Source organism: Cherax quadricarinatus, unplaced genomic scaffold, assembly GCF_038502225.1.
Source record: "Cherax quadricarinatus isolate ZL_2023a unplaced genomic scaffold, ASM3850222v1 Contig3951, whole genome shotgun sequence".
Taxonomy (NCBI): domain Eukaryota; kingdom Metazoa; phylum Arthropoda; class Malacostraca; order Decapoda; family Parastacidae; genus Cherax; species Cherax quadricarinatus.
Genome location: NW_027198977.1, coordinates 7,193 through 34,849, shown reverse-complemented (window position 1 = coordinate 34,849; position 27,657 = coordinate 7,193). Strand labels below are relative to the sequence as shown.

The window sequence follows — 27,657 nt, the reverse complement described above, 5'->3', positions numbered from 1 at the left end:
ATTCACAATCCCAATCTAATACACCAGAAAAATAAAAACCCAAAGACTTAAGCAATTACAAACTAGAAAGTCTAAATAATATGATTTATTTCCCCTGTGGTCTCCACCACAAGCTCTCAATACCTTAAATACTGCTCATTTATCCCACACTGCGGATGTTACAAGCAGTCAGGAATGAGCCACAGTCCAGGACCACCTGTTACAAACCGAAATAATGTAATAAATAACCAAAGAAGGGTAAAAAAATGGAGAAGATAAAGATCCACCCACTTTTGACAGAGGTGAGCCAGGCGTAACTATCAGCTGATAGTGAGAGACCACCGGCTTAACCACTCTTATATTCTGTTTTTTTTTTAGTAAATGAGTAAGTAAATATAATTTAGGTACAGGTACACATAAATACAGCTACGCAAATTACCATATATGGTAACATGTGTAAATTACTTAGGATAATACAAAAGTCAGATTGATTTATTCCTTACATTCTCATAATATTTAAGTTTTTTATACTGGTTTCGAGGGCCCCGGGATATTATAGGTACATACAAATGATTCGTTACGTAAATATAATCCAGGTTAACGAAATAAAGGTCCCGCGGCCTGGTGACAAAAGCTCTGGCCTCACACGGTGAGGTTCCGGGTTCGACTCCCAGGGAAGGGATGGAAACATGGGACGTGTTTCCTTACACCGGTTGTCTATGTTCACCCATCAGTGTTAGCTGACTGGTGTGGGTCGCATCCTGGGATGAAACTGACAATTTCCGGGAAATGCTCAGCTTAGCAAGCGGCTTTCTATTTAGTAGTGTGTCACTGATGTCAGCTATGGTCTGTATACCTTGTACATGTAGTAAATAAAGATATTATATTATTATAACTTGATTGACTTATTTTCATTGTATATACTCGATAAAACTGCATGTCTCTGTCTTATTTTGGACTTTAAATAGTTTTTACCAAGAGAAATATAGAAGACGCTTATAAATAAAATTAGTATTAAATTAAAACTAACTTGAGACACTTTAACAACGACTTCCTAAATTTAGGGGATTATCAACACTTGCAAAATATGTGCGTCATATTATTACAAAATCTAACTTATTTGATGCACTCCTATTGTGAAAAATACTTCCACATTAATTTAATGAATGTCATTAAATTTTCATAATTTAATAAAATCATAATATAACCCATTTATCTTTTTATAATGGAGTTCATTGTTGCTAAATATTTATATATCACTGAATAAATATATATGTATGACAATTCAATTAATTATACAGTATAAATAAAAATTAGGAAGAATCACAAGTATATTTAAAATAATACGTAAATAGGCCAAAACAATGTAATTTCAGCGCTAAAGGAATAATTCGATTATTTCATTTTAGGTCTTTTTCTATGACATATATTCCAAAAAAATAAGTAAACTCAGCAATCTACCAGAAAATTTATAAATAAAATAACCAGGAACTTCATATAACAGAATATTTATCAATTCATACGATGTTCCTATATTATCCTTATATTTTCTTTTGGGGCCTCAATTATAAACTTCAAACCTAGTAATTACTCAATTAAACATTAGTTGTGGAGAAAATTACACAAAAGCCAAAAAATAATGGAGAGTGCAACATGTAAATATGATGTGGATGGTTTAGCAGGCAGGAGGAGAGCGGCCGCCGTCATGGCTTCTTATTTTGGTCTGGATAAACTGGTCAAGGCTGTCAGGATCATCAGGAATCATGGTGGCATCAGGGGCGCCCTTTATCAGCTCTATAGGTGTGCTCTAACAGCTATATAGACCTCTTTAATTTCAAATTTCACTCTGGGTTGGGGGCGGAGTGGGCCTCGATGTCTCTTGATCCAGGGAACTGGAGCTAGCTCTTCCTCTGGTCCCCTCAAGGAAGGTTCCTTGATGTTGGTGAGGGGCTCTTGATTTAGGGAATTGGATCTGTGCTCCAGTTCCCCAAATTAAGCCTGAATGCCTTCCACATAGGCGCTGTATAATCCTCCGGGTTTAGCGCTTCCCCTTGATTGTAATAATAATAATCTTCCTCTGGTATTGAACCTCATTGCCTTCCAATACTCTGGGAAGCACCAAAAACCCCTACGGGTTTAACGCTTCCCAAAATATGTTTGGGTGTCCTTTTATTATACGAGGTACTGATTTTTTTTTTTTTTTTTTTTTTTTTTTTTTGGGGGGGGGGGGGGGGTTATCCCGGGTAATTTACACACATGTTAATATGTATTGTAATTTGTGCAACTGTTTATGTGTATCTGTACCTAAATAAATTTACTAAGTATTTCGGGCAGAAACAAAAAATTTGGTTAGAATCTACATAGTATTAATTTATATGTAGGTTAAAATCTAAAGAAGCTTAAATCTATATGGGTGAAAATCTACATGGTTTAATTCTACGAGTTAAAATCTACATCGTTTAAAATCTGCACAGTTTAAAATCTGTATTGTTTAAGAATTGCATTGTTTAAACTCCGCATAGTTTAAAATTTGCTTTGATTGAAATCTACATTGGTTAAAATTTATAGGCTAAAATCTGCACAGGTTAAAATATGTAGGGGTTAAATTCTACATAATTTATTAAATAAACCCATTGTAAAAATTTGACATTACATCGGAAGCCTCAATAAAAATTTAGTAGTATAGCACTTACTAAATTTTTTATTCTGATATTGTAATTTAGATAAGGATAATAACTTGCATATGAGATAAGATGTTGGAATTAACCCGAAGAGTTAAGATAAAATTTGTTGCGATTTTTAACCCAGAGGAGAGTTAGCCAACCAAGGTAGCCCAAGAAAGTCGAAGACTGTCTTGTCGTCTTTTCATTGCGGTCCTTCAGCCTTGTCCCCCAGGATGTGACTCACACCAGTCAATTAACACCCAGGTACCAACTTACTGCTAGGTGAACAAAAACAGCAGGTGTAAGGACACATGCCGATTGTTTCCACCTGACCGGGACTCGAACCACAGACACTCAATGTGTGAGGCAAGAGCACTGCCAACTGAGCCACAGGTCCTGGGTTACCCACCTTTGATTACTCGGTAAAGTCAGTGTGTCACCGAGGACTAGGGATGCCAAGCCCATGATTGTCTTCAAATCGCTTGTTCTCTCTCTAAGCTGGAATATTGCTGTACACTAACAGTGCCTTTCAAATCAAGTGAAGTTGCTGACCTGGAGAATGTACAGAGAACCTTCATGGCATACATAAGTACGATAAAACATCTAAATTACTGAGAACTGTTGAAGTTCCTTGACTTGTATTCCCTGGAATGGAGATGAGAAAGATACGTACATGATAATATACACTTGGAAAATTCTAGAGGGAGTAGTACCAAATTTGCACATGAAAATCACTCCTTATGAAAGCAAAAGACTCAGCAAGTGGTGTAACATCCCTCCAATGAAAAGCAGGGATGCCATGAGTATGCTAAGAGACAACACAATAAATCTTGGGCCCAAGACTTTTGAACAGCCTCCCAGCACACATAAGGGGGATTACCAGTAGTTTACATGCAGCCAGCAGTAATAGCCTGGTTGATCAGACTCTGATCCACTATTAGGCCTGGTCACAGACCAGGCTGCAGGGGCATTGACCCCTCTCCAGGTATACTGTCGGCCGTATTAACATTGGGGTACCTTTAATCTTTTCCCCCAGGATGTGACCTGCAACAGTCAACTAACTCCTTGGTATTTACTGCTAGGTGAACAGGAGCAGCAGGCGTGAGGAAAATGATAGTTTCACCCATGCTGAGTGAAACGTTGGGCATAGCTCTTAATTCCAAATTTTGGAAATTATGTTTAAAAGTTATATGTACAATATGAAGTAAAATAAGTGCATATGGTACTTTAATTTTATTTTCCATTTACAGGGTTGATGACCTTAAAGATGGCACCCTAGTGGGTGAGGATGCTCTTGGAAACAAATACTATGAAAATAAACAACTCCTACTCGGCAAGTAGCTTTTTCCATTCATAAATAGCCAAAGCAATGGATATTTAATTGTTCAGATAATAAAGTTCTAGGTGAGACAGAGGCAGATTAAAAATTCTTTACATCCATTATTATTCCTACCAAAAAATATAATTATGGCCCAGATCTCACCCCAGTGATTTCCATATATTCAGGCCTCGGTAGTAGTTCATGGTAGGACAGCATTTCCATGTGTTCTGTGCTGACAGCTGTTTGTTAATTGCTATGTAATCAGCTTATAGAATTCTATGCAAAGCACAAACTGGCAACATGTTGGGATAAGTGCCTCAATAGGTTTGGTGATTGTGCTAAGAAGTAACCAGTGAACAATATTCAATATAGCTTTGTTGTATTTTTGTCAAGTAAAAGTAATAGATGCAAAAGCTTTTAGATCTGCCATCACAGAACTCTTATTTGGGTTCATGAAGTGTGAGTTTTATTAATGTGTAAATCATGCAAAACATTTGTGTATATTTTGATTAAAGTACATGAAAAATATACAAATACATACCTGTACTCTTCAGTACAAATTATAGGATAATGACTCAAAAAATCCAACTTGCCAAAATTTATTACAAGAAAACCAATATTTTTTGCATAATTTTTTTCCTTTGAAATACTGTAGCACACCACACTTACCAAATAACTGGATAGTATTGTACAAAAATCTGTGAATTTGATAAGATTGATTTTACTCGCTTATCCTGGCTGAGATATACTGGTTGTCTAATTAATCTTCGGAGTGCAGAAACATTTTACTTGAAGGGTTTTGTGTGCTTCAGTACTGTACAGGTGTTCCAAGCTCATGGGAGCTGTTTACCTGGCTGAGAATACTACATGTAATTTCTTTCTATAGGAATCCTAATTAAATTTTTTCAAACTATATAGCGCATCAAGAATTGTGGTAGAAGTAGTGTATCATACTAGGGTCTAATGTACTTGAAAAAATTACTGTACATATACATTATCCAAAGATTTGTTTAAGAAACATCATTGCTGTTCTAGTACTCTGCCTTCCCCTAAAACCTCTGCTTTCATATTAGAAACAAATTTAATTTCCAATTCCACATTCTTAGAGTGTGGGTGTGGATATCCAATGTTCTCATGAATACCCTGTGTTTGTTTTTGTAATTGTTAAACTTAGGGCATGTTAACTCCTCAAGAAGGGTCCTTAGATGTTGGTGAAGGGTTCTTGATCCAAGGAACAGGAACTATCCTTGCCTCCCTTGTATTGAACCTAACTGCTACCCATGACTCAGATGCTAAATGACTTTTTTGGGTTTAGAGATTCCCCGTGAATATACAATATTAATACTAATTATGTGAAAATGTTAGGAAATCAAATAGCATTACAAAAAACTACTAATAAATAGAGGAGTGCAAACCCCACTTTTTTAAGCTTAGTCATACGTGGTTTTATGAATAAACCTAGTAATGTTTAACCAAATTTCAGGTCGTGACCGTTGGGTAATATATCACCCACGTTATGGAATGGATTATGATGGCTCTTTGGTACCAGCAGAGTGGTTTGGATGGTTACACCACAAGACTGATAAACCCCCAACTGAGGTGAGTTGCAACAATTTTTTTTTTTAGGAGGTATAAAAATATGCAGTATGTATGTGTATTGTAATTATACTGCAAGTACTTTCCATGGAGAAGTGGAACAGAATTCTTCCTCCGTAAGCCATGCGTGTCATAAGAGGTGACTAAAATGCCAGGAGCAAGGAGCTAGCTAGTAACCCCTTCTGTATATATTACTAAATGTCAAAGGAGAAACTTTTGTTTTTCCTTTTGGGCCACCCTTCCTTGGTGGGATATGGCTGGTTTGTTGAAAGAAGAAAATTATTCTATCTCTTAGAGGTCACACATTATTCACTTTCAATATCTTGAGCACCCTGACACAAACTTGATGACTTCCTTACTGGAAGTTCCACCATCAACACAAACTGACTTAGAAACTAACCTATTTCACCAACATTAACCCCTTGACTTTATGCTAATTCCTATCCCTACTTGTCCTCACACCTTCATGCTGAATATAATAATAATGTTTTTTTTTTTTAACAAGTCGGCATTCTCCCACCAAGGCAGGGTGACCCAAAAAGAAAATACTTATATCATTCAATACTTTCACCTCATTCATACATAATCACTGTTTTTGCAGAGGTGCTCAGAATACAACAGTTTAGAAGCATGTACGTATAAAGATGCATGATATATCCCTCCAAACTGCCAGTATCCCAAAACCCCTCCTTTAAAGCACAGGCATTGTACTTCCCACTTCCAGGACTCAAGTCCAGCTATATAAAAATAACAGATTTCCCTGAATCCCTTCACTAAATATTACCCTGGTCACACTCCAACAGCTCGTCAGGTTCCCAAATACCATTCGTCTCCATTCTCTCCTATCTAACACGCTCACGCACACTTGTTGGAATAATAATAATATACAGTACATCAAATCTTTTTTGCTGCTATGAAGTAGATGAATTGATTTATTTTTCTATTCAGGACTTGTAGACTGAACTTTTAAGTTGCAAGTTCTCTCTCTTGGCTTTTTCTATTTTTTCAAAACTGCTTGTCAATGAGACAGCTTTATTTTGAAGAAATATAACATGTTAAATTTTTTAATCAGTTTTGGACCTAATGTGCAGATATTTTCCCAGGATAGTAATTTTACACGTGTAGTACATTTTGGTGACTGTCATAGGCAAAATATAAATGTTGTCTAAAAGTAAATAGTGTTTGCAATGTATTTGCTTAAAAGAAAATTGCATTTTGATAGTCATTCAGCTGATGTGAGTGTGTCCATTTTCTTTTTAGGTTGCTCCAACTAGTTATGGATGGCTGAGTGGACATACAGAGAATAAAACTGGCACAGAAGAAGCCTACGTTCCATATAGCACCACCAAGCCTAAAATTGAAGCATGGGTACCTCCTAAACGTATATAGTTTAAAAATTTTTATATAGCTGTGTCTTTTAGTAAAAACTGGTATGCTATGAATACTTAGGGTGTATAAACCTTTGGGTAATACCTGTACCTTAATGTGTTAAGTTCTGGAATGTGTTTTTCGACTGTGGCTTTCTTAAAAATTAAGGGTATTTAATTTCCTTAAGCTAAATTCAGATTCATTATTTAACCCGTAAACGGTCCAAACGTATATATACGTTTTTTCAACATTTGAATGTAAAAAAGGTAGATTTTTTTTTTTTTACATTTGAAAATGTGTAAAAAAAACTTTGATCTACTTTTGGAGCACTACACATGTGAATGTAGATCTGCTTGGACCGTTTACGGGTTAAAACTAACTCAGACTCTCAAACTATTCATTTTGTTTTGACTGTACATTTGATTATAAGAACACAAAAATATATGGATTTAAAATTTTTGTTTGTCACTTAGTTTTTTTTTTTTGCTTTTGATTTGTTACACATGCTAACATATTTTTCTTATATTAGTACGTATATGAGAAAAGAAAGCATTTGCTAAGGTCATACTATTATGTAATTAAAATTTTGGCTTAAAACTCTCTTAAGAATTGTTTTAAATTCCTTGTGAAGCAAACTAAAATTGTCACTCGAGTATATGTGTAATAGTATACAAATGTCATTGTGAACTTGGAACACCCATGTTTTGTTGCATACTCTAGCAAGAAGCCTTCAGAATGATGCAATAGGTTTTTTTAAGACTTCAGATGAAGCATATGAACTTATCTATTCCTATAGCAGCAAATACATTAACTTTTGTTGGCAACAGGGTTTCCATCATATGTCACAATAAGAACTATTATGGCTCTAGGAATTTATTTACATGTAGTTTGCAAAATCGTTTAGTTTGGCAAATTATAGTAGCATACAGTTATCATATTTTTAAATCCTTCAAGATGACATCATTAAAAATAAAATGGTAAAAGTAACTTATAAAAAATTACTTTGTAAATATGTAACATAATAAATATAGATGAAGGACTACAAAGTTGTATTTTTCTTCTCAAAGTGCTAAAATCACATTTTTGACGATTGAAAATATTTTTACATTATTTTTTATCTAATCAAAGTATTATATGAAATTTCAGTATAGTAGTAGCTGTGACATTTTCACAGCCACAGTAATTTGACCATGTAATTCACTAAGCACTCATGGCAGTACATAAAATATATGTATCAAATACACTCCTTGGTCCTCTACTTCCTTGTCTTCCTCTTCTAGTCCTCAGTCCTTTAATCCTCAGTCTTTTACTTCCTTGTCTCCCTATTCCTATAACTTGACCCTCTTCTCCAGCCCCTGGGTCTTCCTCTGTGGTTTCCATTGATAATTCCCTTCAAGAGGGTAAGGTGTCTTGGTACTAGTGAAGGGCTCATAATTCAAGGATTTTGACCCACCTTTCTTTCTCTAGAATCAAGTTTGATTTCTTTCCATTCCCCAGGCACCATATGATTCCTACAGGTTTAAAGGTTTCTATGAGCAAATAACATCTGATATTGTACTAGGTTTAAAACACTCGATTACAGAGAGAGAGAGGAACCTTAAGATATTTCTTCTGTTGACTACTGTGAGTTACATACCACGGGGGTGTTGAAATACTTTAGCCAGGACACTGAAATAAGCTGCAAAGGATAACTGCTCTTAGCCTTTAGATTCAACTGTAAAAAAAAAAAAAAAAAAAAAAAAAATTATATTAATTCACCCATAAAAATAAATCTAAAACTGGGCAATTCTGAATACAAAGCTCAGTCTAAGTGGCAATTTTACTGCAAATGTTCTCTCTCCAGTTTCTCTTGTTTCTTAAGTCTCCCTACTCATATCCCCTCAAGGAAGATTCCTTGATGCTGGTGAGGGGCTCTTGATCTAGGGAATTGGATATGTGTTCCAGTTCCCCGAATTAAGCCTGAATATCTTCCACATCCCCCCACAAGTGCTGTATAATCTTATGGGTTTAATACTTCCTCCTTGATTATAATAATAATCCCTACTCATCTCTTCTGCTCTGGACTTGTAATATTATTTTTTACAATTTACCCCTTTCCAAATCTGCAATTACACACTTGAATTTCACTCCACCAATGTTGACTTAGGAGGTATCTTTTTTTAATGTTTGAAACTAGGCTACTGAGAGTTTTGGAAGTTATCTGAACCATTCCAGGATGCTGAGAATGGGTTCAGCTACTTTGTTCATATGGCGACCGCACATGCCAATTGTTCCAAGAACTTGACCTCGTTACCCTACATAAGTGATGATGATTTGACGATCAGATCAGACGAGGCCTCAAGTTATGTGCAAAAGAAAAACAAAGTTGGAGGAAGAAAAAGAAATTCTGGTAACTACTTGAAGTCCCCCTTCGAGATACCAAATGATAATTAATTTTTAAAGGGGTGGACTGGTAAGCCAGCGGAAGGCCTCGGTCAGATCACCAAAAGCTCCAACTGTGGGTTGTCATATGACTAAGACCAGTGGAAGGAAATACTTCCTGACAAACCTTACCTAACCCAACCCAAGAGGAAGAGTTTCCAGATGCACAAGTGACTTATCTATCAACTTCTCGGTTTTCTAAACCATTTATTCAAAGGATTAAAAATAACTTGTAACTCTTGAGCAAATATTAAATTAAATTACCTGCAATCTTTGAGTTTTTATATACCAATCTAGTTTATGATTTATGCCATTCACAGTTTTTGGAGTTAACAAAAGTATTAGAGGGCTGAAGAGGGGTTGTTGAGGTGGTTTGGTCATTTAGAGAGAATGGATCAAAGTAGAATGACATGGAGAGCATTTAAATCTGTAGGAGATTTAAGGCGGGGTAGGGGTTGTCCTCGAAAAGGTTGGAAGGAAGGGGTAAGGGAGGTTTTGTGGGCGAGGGGCTTGGACTTCCAGCAGGAGTGCATGAGCGTGTTCGATAGGAGTGAATGGAGACGAATGGTATTTGGGACCTGACGATCTGTTGGAGTGTGAGCAGGGTAATATTTAGTGAAGGGATTCAGGGAAACTGGTTATTTTTATATAGCCGGACTTGAGTCCTGGAAATGGGAAGTACAATGCCTGCGCTCTAAAGTTGGGGTTCGGGATATTATGGCTTAGTGCTTCTTTTTGATTATAATAATAATTTGGGATATTAGCAGTTTGGAGGGATATGTTGTGTATCTTTATATGTATATGCTCCTAAACTGTTGTGTTCTGAGCACTTCTGCAAAAACAGTGATTATGTGTGAGTGAGGTGAAAGTGTTGAATGATGATGAAAGTATTTTCTTTTTGGGGATTTTCTTTCTTTTTGGGTCACCCTGCCTCGGTGGGAGATGGCAGACTTGTTATAAAAAAAAATTAATACATCATTTGTAGTGATGAATGGTGAAGTAGAACATTTTTTGGGGGTTATTACACCTGTTGAAATATATTGGTGATAGTGAAACACTGGTAGGAATGCTAACATGACTTGGATCAATAAGGTTGTTATTGATACACGAGGTTTTAACAAACTAAACCAAGTAGGCAGGCAGGGTATACCCTGCCTACTTGGTTTAGGAATTACTTTCTAAATGTATTTTGAAGCAGGTGGCTGAAGGGAAAATTATTTGCGTCTTCTGGAAGGCAGTAAAATTTTTTTACCATATGTGGGGTTACGGCATTGGTTAAGTGGAACACCCGGTATATCAAAGAAACACTTTCCTTGTCTTGTATCTGTGAGTTGTGTTGCAGAACTCTAGGAACAACCGGGGTGCTGGGTTGAAGTTCGAAGTGTTTTACATATATAAAATATACAATAGTGGGTGTGGATGCATTGTATGGGGGTTGTGCATTGTCTGGAACATTACAGGGTGATTATTATAACTGATTTGTGTTGGCTGAGAAAGTGTTGCAGGTAATTTGCTGCGGTGGATTACCAAGCAAACATACCGTAAGGTTGGATATGTATACGCATAAGCGAAGCATGTATGTGGGCACGAGAAGTGACATACAATGATGTTATCAATGAAATATGGCTTATAATGGAGCCATTAAGCAGTCTGAAACTGTTAAGGGGAAGACCAACACCTGAGGAATGTAAATTCTACCTTAATGCAGAGTAAACTGCAAAGTTTCCTTTTTAATGTTATCTATAGCAGTGCTGTCTTGTGTTGGCTCATCACCAGTGATAAATGATGATATATGTCTCTCTAACTACTACATCTATAATTTATTTAGCCATGTGTTTTGGCTTTCAGCAGACACAAGTGCCTAATTGTGACTTAATGAATCTGTACACATTTATTTTCAGGTTTCTCAATGTCAGCATGTGTCAGTCTAGCAGCCCAAGGAAATAAGAATAACTCATCTCTTGATAAGTACCGACGCACACACACATCCTAGGTGAAAACTAGTACTAAAAGAACACATTATCGGGGTTAATAAACCCAGGGGTTAATAACCCAAGGTTATTAACCCAAGGGGTTAATAACCTCAGGTTAATAACCCAAGGTTATTAACCCAAGGGGTTAATAACCTCAAGGAGCGTGGCTTATTTCCAGTAGGGTCCACTTTTGAGGTCCTCACAGGATACCACCCACAAAAGTCAACTATCTCCTAAATATCTACTGCTAGATACCCAAAGTCAGTACTCGATCAGCCGGGCTGTGGTTCGTCCGTTGGACTACGTGCGGCCAGCAGTAAGAGTCTGGTTGATCAGGCCCTGATCCACAGAGGCCTGGTCGTCTCACCAGCTGTGTGAAATGATAAACTCCCTGGTGGAGCAAACCTCTAGTTTTTTCTTTTCTTTCTTTTTCTTTTTTACACAAATCAATTTTACAGTTTAAGTGTTATCCTGCTTCAACTCATACCTCATGTCTGAGGTATACTACCACCCACAACAGTCCAATAACACCCAGGTTACCTACTTACTGCTAGGTGAACAGGGGCAGCAGGTATAAGGTAACATTCCCACCCTTGCCGGGGATCGAACCCCAGATACTCAGTATTTGAGATGCGTGTGTTGACAACCGAGCCACAGGACTTCACACTATGAAGCTACAACCCACACTGTCTTATTTACATACAAATTAGTCATAAGTACAGTCTTTTCCAACATAAAACCACCTTAAATACCAAGAAAATCTAGATTTATAGTAAATCACAAATTTATATCACTCGATCATCGTCGCAACAAAGAGTAAAGAAAAAAACATGCATCGGTTTTATATATATATATATATATATATATATATATATATATATATATATATATCTTTATATGAAGATTATTTTGGTGATACAATAATTAGCAAAATATATATAACATATATTGATTAACCCTTGAAGGGATGGAGCCTTGTTGCTGGTCAAGGATTATTAATCCAGTGATTGGAGATACGCTTCCCTTAGATAAAACTCAATTATATTCCATACCCAATTATGCTGCATGACCCCTACGGGTTTACTGCACCACTATGAAAATAGATATACAATGAGGAAAATGACATGTAGAATACACTTTTATTGGGACACGTCTCTTTACCAAGTCATATAGATAATACATACACGCACACATGCTTACTTTGGGAGGAGATGCATGTGAGATGCCTATTAATAGAGTCCAGTGAAATAACTGGTGTATGAAGCATCATAGGTAGGTGGTGCGTGTGATGGAGGCATCATAGGTGGGTGGTGCGTGTGATGGAGGCATCATAGGTGGGTGGTGCGTGTGATGGAGGCATCATAGGTGGGTGGTGCGTGTGATGGAGGCATCATAGGTGGGTGGTGCGTGTGATGGAGGCATCATAGGTGGGTGGTGCGTGCGATGGAGGCATCATAGGTGGGTGGTGCGTGCGATGGAGGCATCATAGGTGGGTGGTGCGTGCGATGGAGGCATCATAGGTGGGTGGTGCGTGTGGAGGCATCATAGGTGGGTGATGCGTGTGATGGAGGCATCATAGGTGGGTGGTGTGTGTGATGGAGGCATCATAGGTGGGTGGTGCGTGTGATGGAGGCATCATAGGTGGGTGGTGCGTGTGATGGAGGCATCATAGGTGGGTGGTGCATGTGATGGAGGCATCATAGGTGGGTGGTGCGTGTGGAGGCATCATAGGTGGGTGGTGCGTGTGATGGAGGCATCATAGGTGGGTGGTGCGTGTGATGGAGGCATCATAGGTGGGTGGTGCGTGTGATGGAGGCATCATAGGTGGGTGGTGCGTGTGATGGATGCACCATGGGTGGGTGGTGCGTGTGATGGAGGCATCATAGGTGGGTGGTGCGTGTGATGGAGGCATCATAGGTGGGTGGTGCATGTGATGGAGGCATCATAGGTGGGTGGTGCAAGTGATGGATGCATCATAGGTGGGTGGTGCGTGTGATGGAGGCATCATAGGTGGGTGGTGCGTGTGGAGGCATCATAGGTGGGTGATGCGTGTGGAGGCATCATAGGTGGGTGATGCGTGTGATGGAGGTATCATAGGTGGGTGGTGCGAGTGATGGATGCATCATAGGTGGGTGATGCGTGTGATGGAGGCATCATAGGTGGGTGATGCGTGTGATGGAGGTATCATAGGTGGGTGGTGCGAGTGATGGATGCATCATTGGTGGGTGGTGCATGTGCTGGATGCATCATGGGTGGGTGGTGCGTGTGGAGGCATCACAGGTGGGTGGTGCGAGTAATGGAAGCCTCATGGGTGGGTGGTGCGAGTGATGGATGCATCATGGGTGGGTGGTGCGTGTGGAGGCATCACAGGTGGGTGGTGCGAGTGATGGAAATATCATGGGTGGGTGGTGAGAGTGATGGAGGCATCATAGGTGGGTGGTGCGAGTGATGGAACTATACAACAAGTATGCTGGTCAATAACACTTTCCTGAGTCTGGATAGGCAACTGTCCCTTTTAATACGATGTGTACCAAAAGTTTGTCTAGATTAAACGTGACTTGTTTCTGTTTATTTGCGTTCTGTGTATAAATTACAAGCAACTTCTAGACACTTTCTGATTTCATTCCTTTGATGAAGAGTCTGGCACCTTGCCATGCCTTGCCGTGTAAATGTTCATCCCGGTGAGCTGCGTATGCGTGGTGGGTGTCAAGTCCTACCAGCGTATTGACGGTCTTGAACTCTGGCGTTAAATGTAGGAAGTCTCGCCAGTGTACGGTTTGTCGCAACCACCACTGGGAATGGTGCAACTGATATGGTGGAACTGATGTGGTGACACCGAGAAGTTGTAGGTAAAAACACGTACTCACTGATCAAAATATATATTAAGGAAATGTTTCCCCACGAGTGGCATTTTTTTATAGTTCCTGACTGACGACGCTCGTGGCAAATAGTTTCCTTAATACATGTCTTGATCAGTAATATATACGTCTTTTACCTCCAGCAGTAAAGTCGCCCTGCCTCCTAGGTTCTGTTTTGAAGTTTCTTAAGGTTTTCGAAGGTGATGACTGTGACATTTGTTCCTCAATAAAGATTCCCATACATTGCTCAAGTGTCTCATTCTTCAACTCGTCAGTTTTGTAAACCGTTTACATCGTTCCACTTTTGTTTAATGTTTGTGTAACGATATTTTTGAGGTGTTACCATAAAGGAAAAAAACAGAGACGTGTGTCATACTCGTCGTCCTCTTTGTGCGTGTGGAAAACGTTTTGGGGATCACCTTGTAATCCTGGATGAAGTGTGAAGAAAAGTGTAGAGAGGCGATGGAGTTACTAATAATGTTGCATTCTTATTCAAAATAAATTATGTTGGTTCTCGGAAGAAACTTAATGAAGACATCCCGTCAAGCTTATCGTCATGTATTAGGTCGCTCTTGATAGGCTTAAGGTTAGCTTTAAATTTCAACTGTTCGCCTTTAGCACAGATAAGATGAATGGCAGGAAACTGAAGGCTACTGTCCAGTTGTCGACTGTATCCTTGACCAGATGTCTTGAAGCTGGTGCAGTTAGCAAGCAGAACACAAGTGAGCAAAACTAAGGCACGTTTAGTCTAGCCAAATCACTTGCACACAACATTTAATAGGGACAATTGCTGGCCCAGAACAAGGTGACATTCCAGCCATGATTAACCACCACTCACTCATGACTAATGATTTCACTCGCATCACCTCCACAGGGATCTCACCTGTTTTTCTCCCTTCCAAGAGTACAGCAAATACACATAATTTACTCCTGTATAACATGATAAAGCTCTAACAGAGCGAAACATTGTCCCAATAAAAACGATCTACAACGTGCATCTTGCATTATAGCCGGCAATACGTTTCTTGGATCCATACAATGAGAAACCAGGTGTTTTCAACTATTGTAAACCCGATTTTTAACCATGAATCAGGATGATAATCCCTCTTTATAAACATAATACATTAACACCTTGTAGCAATTATGGGTTCTTTCTCTCTAGGTAGTTTAATTATATTCAAGCTTGCAAACATAAGAATTTTATAACAATTATCAACAACCTAACTGGTTAGTTCAGTCATGGTTGACAGACGAAGGAACGAGCCTTATCCCTCCTTGTGTTGTATGACCCCCACTGGCTTACCGCTTCATGTGTGTGTCTCTCGTGCCGAAAAGGTAAAACTTGTGATTCTGGCTTAAATAGCAACGCTCTTCTTACCGAATAAGGCAAGCGAAAATTTGTGTATGCAATAATTTGGCAAAAATCATTCTGAACCTAACGAAAAAATGTATTTCATTGTGTTCATTATTAAATTATTGTAAACTTATCTAAAATATATTTAGTTGGATTCGGCTAATTTAAATTGCGTTAGTTATAAGGTTAGGTAGGTTTTCTAAGGTTCTTTTGGCACAAAATTATTAATGTTTATATTAAGATAAATGAAAAATACATATCTTTAAACGTATAAGAGAAATTTTTAGAAAGAATTTTAAACGAGTTCTTGCTAATTGACCAATTTTACCTATTCGGCACATATTATACATATCGTAAAACGCTTATTACCTGTATATACACATTTTTATATTACAGAGAACTAAGGATTCACTCTTCCCATTCACATTATGGGACGGAGGCTCGAGCTTTCACTGCTTGTGCTGGATGACGGATTTACCGCTTCTTAAACACCACCAACCCTTCACCTTGTTAACCCATATGAAAATAAAGACTGAATATTACCATAAAAATAATCAATATATTTCAACACCTAAAGCAGAGCAATAACTGAGATTGTGTGTTCACCTAATTGTGGTTGCAGGGGTCGAGTCATAGCTCCTGGCCCCGTGTGTGTATTTAAATTAGTATTTTTAATAGCAGGTTTTTGGTCCTACATTACTAATGTGGTAAGAATGAGAGGTCTGATATACAATATAGTTATTACAACAACAATAAGTACGACTGTAGTAGACTGACAAGGAATTCTAATAACAATGGCAATTAAAACTTCACAGAGCTAGAGTCTACACAAGACAGCTGATGTTTCGCACTCCACAGAACTGAAGTTAACACAACAATGCCGATGGCTTGAAATTAAAATTAAAAACAGTAATATACACAAATATAATCATTTCCAGTAATTCTTAGTTAAAACTCCATAGAATTGAAGTGCTTAATGTCCTCAGACTAAACTCAACTTCCTCAATTCACTTTGGAATAGTACAAGACACCGGTGAAGACAACCCAGCGTGTAGAACAGGCATTTACTGAGACAACGTCGCAGAGCGAAAGATTTTCTCAGTAGAAGTTTGTTCTTCAGCCTCTCTCTCTCTCTCTCTTCTTCAGAGGGTCGGCTGTACGCTATTTGGTTCCAGTGTAAAGCATAGATGATCTAACAGTAATATGAAAGCAAAATAACAACTGGCGATGTTCAATATTTTGCCTGTACGAGGCAGAAAATATTCCGCTAGAGAATTCATGGCAATAACTACAATAGTGTAAACTACAGAATGGGGTGAGTTTGCAGATCACTATCAAAGAAAATTCGATTACCCAGATTATTTCAATTACTGTTATTTCATGTACCGCATAAATGTAAATAGTTTATGAAATGGGAATGAAGATTTCATAAGAATTCGGATTATATTTTGACGTCAGCTTATATCACTTTGGTAAAGCTCTATGGCCATTTCTTATTTTTATTACAAGATGTGAAGTCCTCCTGAGAAATCAATGACGCGATTCCATCTGTCTGGGAGTTTCCTGATGGAGGCCGCCAGCTCGTTCTCTGTGAAGCTGTTGGTGTGATGGTGGATGGCTGACCATGTGCTTGAGCGGTCCTTGAAGGAAGAGCCCTTAATCTGTTCCTTGAGGTGTGGGTACAACCAGTACTCAGAGGGTAGAAGGTCTGGTGAGTCCGGCGGATGGGGCAGAATCTCAATCTGGAGATCCTTTAAGGTCAAGGCGATCACCTTAGCGTTGTGCATGGCTGTGTTCTCATGGAGGAGGATAATATCTCGCTCTTTCCCTCCGGGTCCACGGCGTTTTCTTTTGATGGCTGGGACCAGAAGGTCTCTCAAGAGGTAGGAATAATACTCTGCTGTCATCTGGGTTTGTTCTGGCACGGGGTGAGCCAAGAGCAACCCTTGCATGTCGTAATAGATAGCATACAACACGCGGAACTTGGTTTGGGTTAATCTAGCCTTCTCATAAGGCCCGGAAGCCTTGGTCACGGTTGATGTTCGCCTTTCGGGCAAGAAATAGGTGACATATGTTTCGTCTCCTGTGACGATCTTCTCTAAGAATTCATCTCCTTCGGCTTCGTAGCGATCGACGAGCTCTTGACAAGTGGCGATGCGAGTCTGTCGCTGCTCCGGTGTCAGGAGGCGAGGCACCCAACGCTCACAGACGCGTTTAAGTCCCAAGACGTTAGTGATGATGGTCTGCGCTGTGTGTTGAGATGCGTTCACCAGCTCTGACGCTTGCTCCAGCGTGATGCGTCGATTAGAGTTAATAAGCTCCTCCAGACGCACCACTATAGCTGGGTCAGTTGGCGCAACGGAACCGTTGATGCCTCCGTTGGAACCAATGCACCGCTGACACTGGTCCATCAAGTCCTCGCGACCATCCTGAAAGTCCTGTATCCAGGCACGAATAACTTTATACGTAGCGGTGCCTTCACCGCACACTCCCGTCAACTGTTTGTGGATTTCTGTTGGGTCAGTCTTCTTAAGGTACAAGTATCTGACCACTGCTCGCTGGTCACGTAGCGCTAGAAGGGTACTCATCCTGACCAGGTCACGAAATCTGGTGTAATTATGAGTGTGGTGAGAGCCAGAGCACAGCTGCAGAAGTCACGGGAAAAGTAGTAACAAGTGATGACTTGATTTTCTCGGTCGTGTTCCTCCCTGCAGGAAGATAAATCACACGTTAAAGAGGATATTCACTACTCATTTAACTATGAAATTAGGTCCAGTCACTTGTGTAACAAAACAGCCGTTGGTTGAAAGCAGGTGAGCACCGTAGAGGTGTGGGCAGGACCAGGGAGGCACGGGCGTACCTGTGTAGTGCTGGGAGATGCTGACTGAGCCAGGTGCGGGCGTGGAGATGCCCGGGCAGCACAACTCCCCTTTCTTATATACCACCTACACCACGTCCCTCCGCTCGCTAAAATAAGACTCATCACAAACTTCTCACCTTTTTGTGCACATATTTCCATTACCATTAACCCAGGCTCGTTGCTTTGCTACCCGAATTGTGATAAACTCTTCTATGTAGGAAAACAAACCTAAGGATCACCTGGGAGGAGGTGACAGGAAATTAATCAAGTTGATGGGGGTGGAGAAGAAGATGGGGGTGGAAGGAAAGATGGAGTAGAGAAGATGAGGGTGGGATAAGACTAAGTAAATGGGAGGGAGAAAGGGGCGTCGCCCTCAGCAGCAGTGAGGTACACATAGCAAGTGGCTTAACGGAATGGGGTCACAAAATTTAAAGTGTTACACATGTCCCGCTCTGCCGTTTTCTGTCCATAGCGCCCCGGTAACCATTCTTACAGTATTCATTACCTTTGTAACTTGTGAGTTCATTACCTTTGTAACTTGTGAGTTCATTACCTTGTACCTAGTTCAGCCATCAAAACTTTGGAGCCCAGTCTCTGAACCCATTGTGTACCTCTGTAATCTGTAAATACCTTTGTAACTTGTCATGATTGTGACTAGACCTACCTGGAGTTCATTACCTTTGTAAATTGTGAGTTCATTACCTTTGTAAATTGTGAATTCATTACCTCTGTAACTTGCTCAGCTATCAAAACTTTGAGGCCCAGTCCCTGGACCCATTATGTACCTCTGTAATCTTTTGACTACCGCCCACAGGATGGGTATGGGGTGCATAATAAACATATTAAACTAACTAAACCACTGAACCAGTCGTACACTGACACAAACCTGCGGCGGGAGAGTTTCCCAGCATGACTGAAACAACCCACTCTACTGTTCACTCTGCTGACACCAACAACCCGCTATCACCAATAGCAATACTTGTCACCAACAATAATAACTCACAAGCAATCATAAAAAAAGCTTACTTGACAACTAATAACCACTCAAGTCCTGGAGTTTACCTGGAGTTTACCTGGAGAGAGTTCCGGGGGTCAACGCCCCCGCGGCCCGGTCTGTGACCAGGCCTCCTGGTGGATCAGAGCCTGATCAACCAGGCTGTTGCTGCTGGCTGCACGCAAACCAACGTACGAGCCACAGCCCGGCTGATCAGGAACTGACTTTAGGTGCTTGTCCAGTGCCAGCTTGAAGACTGCCAGGGGTCTGTTGGTAATCCCCCTTATGTGTGCTGGGAGGCAGTTGAACAGTCTCGGACCCTTGACACTTATTGTATGGTCTCTTAACGTGCTAGTGACACCCCTGCTTTTCATTGGGGGGATGGTGCATCGTCTGCCAAGTCTTTTGCTTTCGTAGTGAGTGATTTTCGTGTGCAAGTTCGGTACTAGTCCCTCTAGGATTTTCCAGGTGTATATAATCATGTATCTCTCCCTCCTGCGTTCCAGGGAATACAGGTTTAGGAACCTCAAGCGCTCCCAGTAATTGAGGTGTTTTATCTCCGTTATGCACGCCGTGAAAGTTCTCTGTACATTTTCTAGGTCGGCAATTTCACCTGCCTTGAAAGGTGCTGTTAGTGTGCAGCAATATTCCAGCCTAGATAGAACAAGTGACCTGAAGAGTGTCATCATGGGCTTGGCCTCCCTAGTTTTGAAGGTTCTCATTATCCATCCTGTCATTTTTCTAGCAGATGCGATTGATACAATGTTATGGTCCTTGAAGTTGAGATCCTCCGACATGATCACTCCCAGGTCTTTGACGTTGGTGTTTCGCTCTATTTTGTGGCCAGAATTTGTTTTGTACTCTGATGAAGATTTAATTTCCTCATGTTTACCATATCTGAGTAATTGAAATTTCTCATCGTTGAACTTCATATTGTTTTCTGCAGCCCACTGAAAGATTTGGTTTATGTCCGCCTGGAGCCTTGCAGTGTCTGCAATGGAAGACACTGTCATGCAGATTCGGGTGTCATCTGCAAAGGAAGACACGGTGCTGTGGCTGACATCCTTGTCTATATCGGATATGAGGATGAGGAACAAGATGGGAGCGAGTACTGTGCCTTGTGGAACAGAGCTTTTCACTGTAGCTGCCTCGGACTTTACTCTGTTGACTACTACTCTCTGTGTTCTGTTAGTGAGGAAATTATAGATCCATCGACCGACTTTTCCTGTTATTCCTTTAGCACGCATTTTGTGCGCTATTACGCCATGGTCACACTTGTCGAAGGCTTTTGCAAAGTCTGTATATATTACATCTGCATTCTTTTTGTCTTCTAGTGCATTTAGGACCTTGTCGTAGTGATCCAATAGTTGAGACAGACAGGAGCGACCTGTTCTAAACCCATGTTGCCCCACTAATTACAACCCACTAATAGTACTAGCCCACTGCCACTCTGATAATGTAAATGAAACAGCTTATATTCTACCCAAACATTAAGAATTTAACTTGTCTAATGTATCTTACATTCTTCCCAGATTTTATTACAAATGAATCCAATCTGTATAACCCAAAAGCAATATTAATCTTTTCCAAATTATCTTTTATGAAACTTAATTCTATTATATTCGTGTCGATCAAGGACTTGCTAGATGCAACTTTCTCAGTGTTTTGAGAATCAATTGGATGGTTAAAATCTCTCACGTGAATAAACAGAATCTTGTCCACTTCTGTTATATTTATGTTGTTTTAATCTTAGTTGAAGACTTTTACCATGGAATCTTGTAGTCAACCGTCAGCATTTTGGGGGGAGTTCATCAAAAAAAAATTTTAACTATCAAGATTTTTAAATACAACTTTGATATTAAAATTCTTAAGTAGAGAAGGTATATCAGCCAGATATACCTTCTCTACTTAAGTTATACCTTCTAAACTTAGAAAGAATCCCTTAGATTCTGTTAACAGAAATTTTAATAAAACAAAACAGCTATTGAAAGCCAAAGATTAATTAATTAAAAAAATCGGTTCCAATAATCCATCTTTACCCTATATGTACAGATTAATAAACACACACAAACCAGATTATCCAACCAGACCTATCATTAACTCCATAGATTCAGTTTAGTTTCCTATAAATTTTCTAAATGCTAGCCATTTTGAGCCTAATTGTTGGAAAAAAATTCTAATTTTGTTAAAAGCAATATAGATTTAGAGGACAAATTAAGCAACTTGACTGATTTAAATGATTTCAATATGGTTAGTTTTGATGTTACTTGCTGATGATTTATTAAGTTTCCTAGCTGAAACACTTATTAATTACGATTTACCATTGCCAATACCTACTGTCATTAAACTTGTTAAACTTTGTATTGTTGATGCAAAGTTTGTGTTAAATGACCAGTTTTACACTCAGAAGTTTGGTATGGGAATGGGAAGTCCTCTTTCATCTGTCCTTAGATGAGGATCAGGTAGGACTACAATGGGATCTGGACAGGCTGCAGGCCTGGTCCAACAATTGGCTCCAGGAGTTTAACCCCACCAAGTGCAAAATCACGAAGATTGGGGAGGGTCAAAGAAGACCGAAGATGGAGCAAAGGCTACGGGATCAAAGGCTACAAACCTCACTCAAGGATGGATCGTGGAGCGAGTATCATACCGAGCACTTCTGAAGCGTACATTAACCAAATAATTGCTGCAGCATATGGGCACCTGGCAAACCTAAGAACAGCGTTTCGATACCTGACTAAGGGGTCATTCAAGACACTGTACACTGTGTACGTTAGGCCCATATTAGAGTATGCAGTACCAGTACGGAATCCACACCTGGTCAAGCACGTTAAGAAATTAAGAGAAAGTGCAAAGGCTTGCAGCAAGACTAGTCTCCCAGCTTAGGAGAGGGAAATCAACCTGATGATACTGGAGGGCAGAAGGGATAGGAGGGGGGACATGATAACGGTATATAAAATACTGAGAGGAACTGACTAGGTGGATAGGGAGAGAATGTTTCAGAGATGGGACACAGCAACAAGGGGTGACAACTGGAAGTTGAAAACTCAGATGAGTCAAAGGGATGTTAGGAAATATTTCTTCAATCATAGGGTTGTCAGGAAGTGAAACATTCTGGTGAGTGATGTAGTGGAAGCCGGATCCATACAAAGCTTTAAGAAGAGATGCGTTAAAGCTCATGAAGCAGGGAGAGAGTGGACCTAGTAGCCACCAGCGAAGAGGCGGGGCCAGGAACTATGAATCGACCCCTGCAACTACAAATAGGCGAGTACACGCGCACACACACATCCTTCCAGTGGGTCTCACCTTAACTCTCTCTTAGAAACTCTCAGCTCTGACCTGTCCTATCGCATTCCTCACCCATCGCCTATCTTGACACCTGTCAGGGTTCTTCCCAGGTGGCCACCACTCCCCAGGTATCACATAAACCAATTAAGCAGTTTTTTTTTTTTAGTTGGCGCCAGGCGTCAGGCACTTGGTTGACGACGGTAGGCGAGTTGCTGACAAGGACAACACGTTGAAAACTATACTGTAAAACACGAACAGACTTTGTGCAACTCGATCAGAATTAATGGAACATGATCAGAATTGATGGAACGTGATCAGAATTGATGGAACGTGATCAGAATTGAGGGAACGTGATCAGAATTGAGGGAACGTGATCAGAATTGAGGGAACGTGATCAGAATTGAGGGAACGTGATCAGAATTGAGGGAACGTGATTAGAATTGAGGGAACGTGATTAGAATTGAGGGAACGTGATTAGAACTGATGAAACGCGATCAGAACTGATGAAACGCGATCAGAACTGATGAAACGTGATCAGAACTGATGAAACGTGATCAGAACTGATGAAACGTGATCAGAACTGATGAAACGTGATCAGACTTGATAAAGCTTAGTCCTGTACAGCAACATAGTATAGTATACGGGTTCTAGAATGAATAGTCACAATATAGTGACTGGAATAATTCACAGATAAGCCACACTTAAGAGAATTTTAAAACTACGTTTCGGTCCGTCCTGGACCATTGGTAAGCCGCTTTGTATTGCGTGTCTTTGTACCAGCCAGGTGAGGTGCTAACGTTCCGTCTCTAGATAACACAAACTGTGCGTGTTAGCACATGTATGTGGCGATTCTAAGCAGAAATCTGTCGACTTAACTTATTCGGCAATAATCGTTTTGCCAAATAAACCTAGCGTATATTTATTTTTGCAATAACTCAATGGAAACCACTCGGTAAATCACGTAACTAATATATATCATCGATTTAAAATAACACTAACCAAATTTAGGCTGATTAAACCATACCACGGGCGGGATTTGAACCCGCGGTCAGTCTCTCAAAACTCCAGACCATCGCGTTAGCCACTGGGCCAGCCAGCTAGGCTGATTGTTAGAGAGCATTATATTATGTTGCATAAATTTAATAAGGTTAAGTAGCTAAGTTATCTTTGTACCGAGTTTAAAATTTACGAGGATAAATTCCAGTTAATCCGTAATGGAAAAATCGAGGAAATAAAAAAAAATATTATAAAATTAATTAACCAGACAACAGAGCGAGAAACTAATGTGAAAAAACTTAGGAGTGATAATGTAAGATCTCGCATACAAGGATCATAACAGTGATCCTGTACATGAGATCCTGTATTTTCTGTCCCTGTAGGTGTGTCTGGGGGATTCCATATGAAAGATGCTTTATTGTTGCTTGGCAACAATGTTCTAAATTCTAGATGCTGTCCTGAGCCCTATTAAACTACCTATTAGTTAAACTTTCTTCCTACACAGAAGCTACTTCAGCAGAAAGTAACATTGATGCTAAAACATTGATTGGAGGAGGAATCGTCCAGCCTATGGGATTTGCTGTGCATCCTTGTTAGAATGCCTGATGGAGGATTCCAAATGCGTACCAATTACTATAAGGTGAATGAGGTCACAGTACTGGATGCTTAACCTCTTCCACATATGGATGATATAGTGGACTTCGTGGGTAAGGCCCCTTTCATTTCTTAACATAGCTCTTCTTAGAGGTTACTACCAAGTACCTTTAACAGGTGAAGTGAAGGAGATTTCTGCCTTTGTAATTCCAGGGGGTCACTACCAATATCCTGTGACACCATTTGGAATGCAGAACTCGCCAGTCTCATTTCAAAAAATGATCCATCAGGCTATCAAAGGACTTGAAGGCATGGTGGCTTACCTGGACGATAGTGTTGTAGTTTCTGATATGCGGAATCAACATGTGCCCCATCTTGAATACCTCTTTGAAAAGTTCAGAACATTTAAACCAACTGTAAATCTGAGTAAGTCATCATTTGGCCAATCTAGTATAACTTTCTTGGCCATTCAAAATGATCCCATTCCTCAGGATAAGTCTCTGCAAAGATTCATAAAGATAGGATTTTGTATGTACAATGCAATATAATGCAATCCTTTATTGACCATCAAAGCATCGGATAATACTGTGTGTGTTTTTTTCCAGGTTCCTTGATGCCGACGACGGGGTTCCTGATCCAAGGAACTGGACCTGTTCTTCCCTTGGACAGAACCTGAATGCCTCCCATTCCCACAGGCACTCTCTGACTCCCTACGGGTTTAATGCTTCCCAGGAATATGACTTCATTTTTTTCTATTCTTGACAGTGTGGCACTACAACTGTGTGCCACATACACAACACTCCAGCCTCTCTGATGTTTTTCTCATCTTACATAATTGGTGCAACTCTTGCAACACTGCATAGCTCCTGACGAAACTCGAAAGTGTGAGAGGCCTAGAGCTAGTGTTTTCCATCCCCTAGTGACTTGATTTGAATGTACAGCATAATACAAACTATATATATAGACACACACAGTTGGAAGTTGAAAACTCAGATGAATCACAGCGATGTTAGTATTTTTTCAGTCACAGAGTTGTCAGGAAGTGGAATAGTCTGGGAAGTGATGTAGTGGAGGCAGGATCTATACATAGCTTTAAGAAAAGGTATGATAAAGCTCGTGGAGCATGAAGAGTGACCTAGAAGCGGCCAGTGAAGAGGGACCAGGAGCTATGAATCGACCCCTGCAACCACAACTAGACGAGTACACAAACTCAGGACCACCTGCTTGAGTTCTACATTTCATTCTTCCCATTGCATTGGTTCTAAAAAATCATCTTAATTACACCATGAAAGGCCTAGAGCAACATTCTCCTTCCCCCTAGTGGTTCCTGTGCACTGTTGGTCACTTGCTTACTAGTGATGCAATAATATGCAAACAATCGCAGACAGGCGTATGTATATACACACAAAATGGTGAACTGTAACTCCAGGATCCCGCGTGATATATATAGCTTTTGGCAAATACTTTTCTAACAATTTTTTTTAGTATAGGTAAGCGATGACGCGCTTGGCGTGCGAAATAACCAAACAAGCAAGTAGAGATATATATAAAACGTAACTTTAAAGGTATTTCTTCAGGTGTTTTGAGAACCTGAAGAAGGCATCTGGCGAGGTGCACATGTGTGGCCATCCCCTCGAAAGACGGGGGAAGAAGGTGCCAAAAGGATATTCATGAATGGATTACAGTCGTCAGTGTAGAGGAGAGTGAATGTAAACAAACTGAAGATGAATGTCTGCCATGTTTTGCTTGGTCTTTGATGTTTAAACAAGGAGGAAGCTGCGTGCGTATCCTCGGTCACAGGGCCGGTACATGCGTGACTGAACCTCCAATCTCTGGATGAACCTGAGGGAGGGAGAGAGAGAGAGAGAGAGAGAGAGAGAGAGAGAGAGAGAGAGAGAGAGAGAGAGAGAGAGAGAGAGAGAGAGAGAGAGAGAGAGAGAGAGAGAGAGAGAGAAAGAGAGCCACTGATGTGTATTTACACATACATCTTTGCCAACAGTTGATCCTTCACATAATAAACAACTGGCAAGATATACACTCATAGCAAGACATTAAATCACCAATCCCTTCAAGGCAGTGCCATAATTCCGGTCACGGGATCTTCATCCAAGGAACTGGATTATTTTTTTTGTCCCGATTTCCCAACGACGATTTTAGGGGGGCGTCACCACCCCCGTGGCCCAGTCCCACACCAGGCCCGGTGGCCTGGTGGCTAAAGCTCCCGCTTCACACACGGAGGGCCCGGGTTCGATTCCCGGCGGGTGGAAACATTTCGACACGTTTCCTTACACCTGTTGTCCTGTTCACCTAGCAGCAAATAGGTACCTGGGTGTTAGTCGACTGGTGTGGGTCGCATCCTGGGGGACAAGATTAAGGACCCCAATGGAAATAAGTTAGACAGTCCTCGATGACGCACTGACTTTCTTGGGTTATCCTGGGTGGCTAACCCTCCGGGGTTAAAAATCCGAACGAAATCTTATCTTATCTTATCTTACATTTAAAATCATTACCGCTGATTGCTTTTCTTGGAGACGGAGCAAGCACTGAAGTATTTCCACGGAAAAGCGCTAAACACGTCGGGGTCATACATTCCCGAAAGGAATGAGAGGTAATCAGGTTCGACCCATGGTAAATCAAAGACAATTATAATTATTTGGATCAGGACTTCACCCAAGACGTCTGCCTGACGTCACTCCAGGATGTTGCCTGATGTCACCCCGACGTCACCATGCTTATCACGTGATGTCACCCCACGACATCACTTCACGACGACACGCCTGACATCACCACATGTCACATCGACAGTGTTCTAGTTTCACAGTGAGCAATTTGCTGCAGTATTGTTGAGAATCATTGAGAGAAGATATATGTTAATTCCTCTCAGTGTTCCTGCTAGTGTTCTCACATGTTCCTGTATGTCTTAGTGTCGATTTTTGCACAGAAAAGCGTCATTTGCTAGTGCAAGCCATATTGTAACTGCATGTGCAGTGCAGGTGTGTGCAGTTTTCCGTGTGTCCTGATGTGTGGTCTGAGTCCAGATGTGTGTGTAGGCCACAGTGTGGTCTGAGCCCAGACCATCAGTAACACCCTTGTGTTACATGTCACCTGTTGTGACCATTGACAGCGGACATTAGTCAGTCCAGGCGTCAGTTTACAAGCATCTGTGCTCTCATGTACAGAAAGCTATTATGCTCGCCATTCATAGATGCCATGCCTGAGTTGTACCTATTACGACTCCCCGTTGAGATTAGTTTCACTCCACCTCTCGAGAGCACCAGCAGGTTGTGCCCCAGTTTGAGTGAACCCTGCAGCGACTACTCCACGATGACTGCTTCACTGTTCCAGAGGAGTTAGTTAGTTTAATATGTTTATTATGCACCCCATACCCATCC

General features: G+C 40.4%; 1 protein-coding gene across 1 annotated transcript; it reads left to right on the top strand.

Moving 5' to 3' along the window:
- The first annotated feature begins 1,603 nt into the window (after positions 1-1,603).
- Positions 1,604-7,442, top strand: ND-B17.2 (NADH dehydrogenase (ubiquinone) B17.2 subunit). Its single transcript, XM_053785237.2, has 4 exons — positions 1,604-1,779; positions 3,893-3,975; positions 5,447-5,562; positions 6,820-7,442. Exons 1-4 carry the CDS (start codon positions 1,619-1,621, stop codon positions 6,946-6,948), a joined length of 489 nt encoding a protein of 162 aa, XP_053641212.1. The 5' UTR covers positions 1,604-1,618; the 3' UTR covers positions 6,949-7,442.
- The last annotated feature ends 20,215 nt before the right edge of the window (positions 7,443-27,657 follow it).

Bases quoted from the DNA above. Each gene is read 5' to 3' on its own strand.
- ND-B17.2 (XM_053785237.2), top strand. From the start codon at position 1,619: ATGGAGAGTGCAACATGTAAATATGATGTGGATGGTTTAGCAGGCAGG. The intron at 3,976-5,446 runs GCAAGTAGCTTT...ACCAAATTTCAG, and splicing joins AAATAAACAACTCCTACTCG to GTCGTGACCGTTGGGTAATA. The intron at 5,563-6,819 runs GTGAGTTGCAAC...TTTTCTTTTTAG, and splicing joins CTGATAAACCCCCAACTGAG to GTTGCTCCAACTAGTTATGG.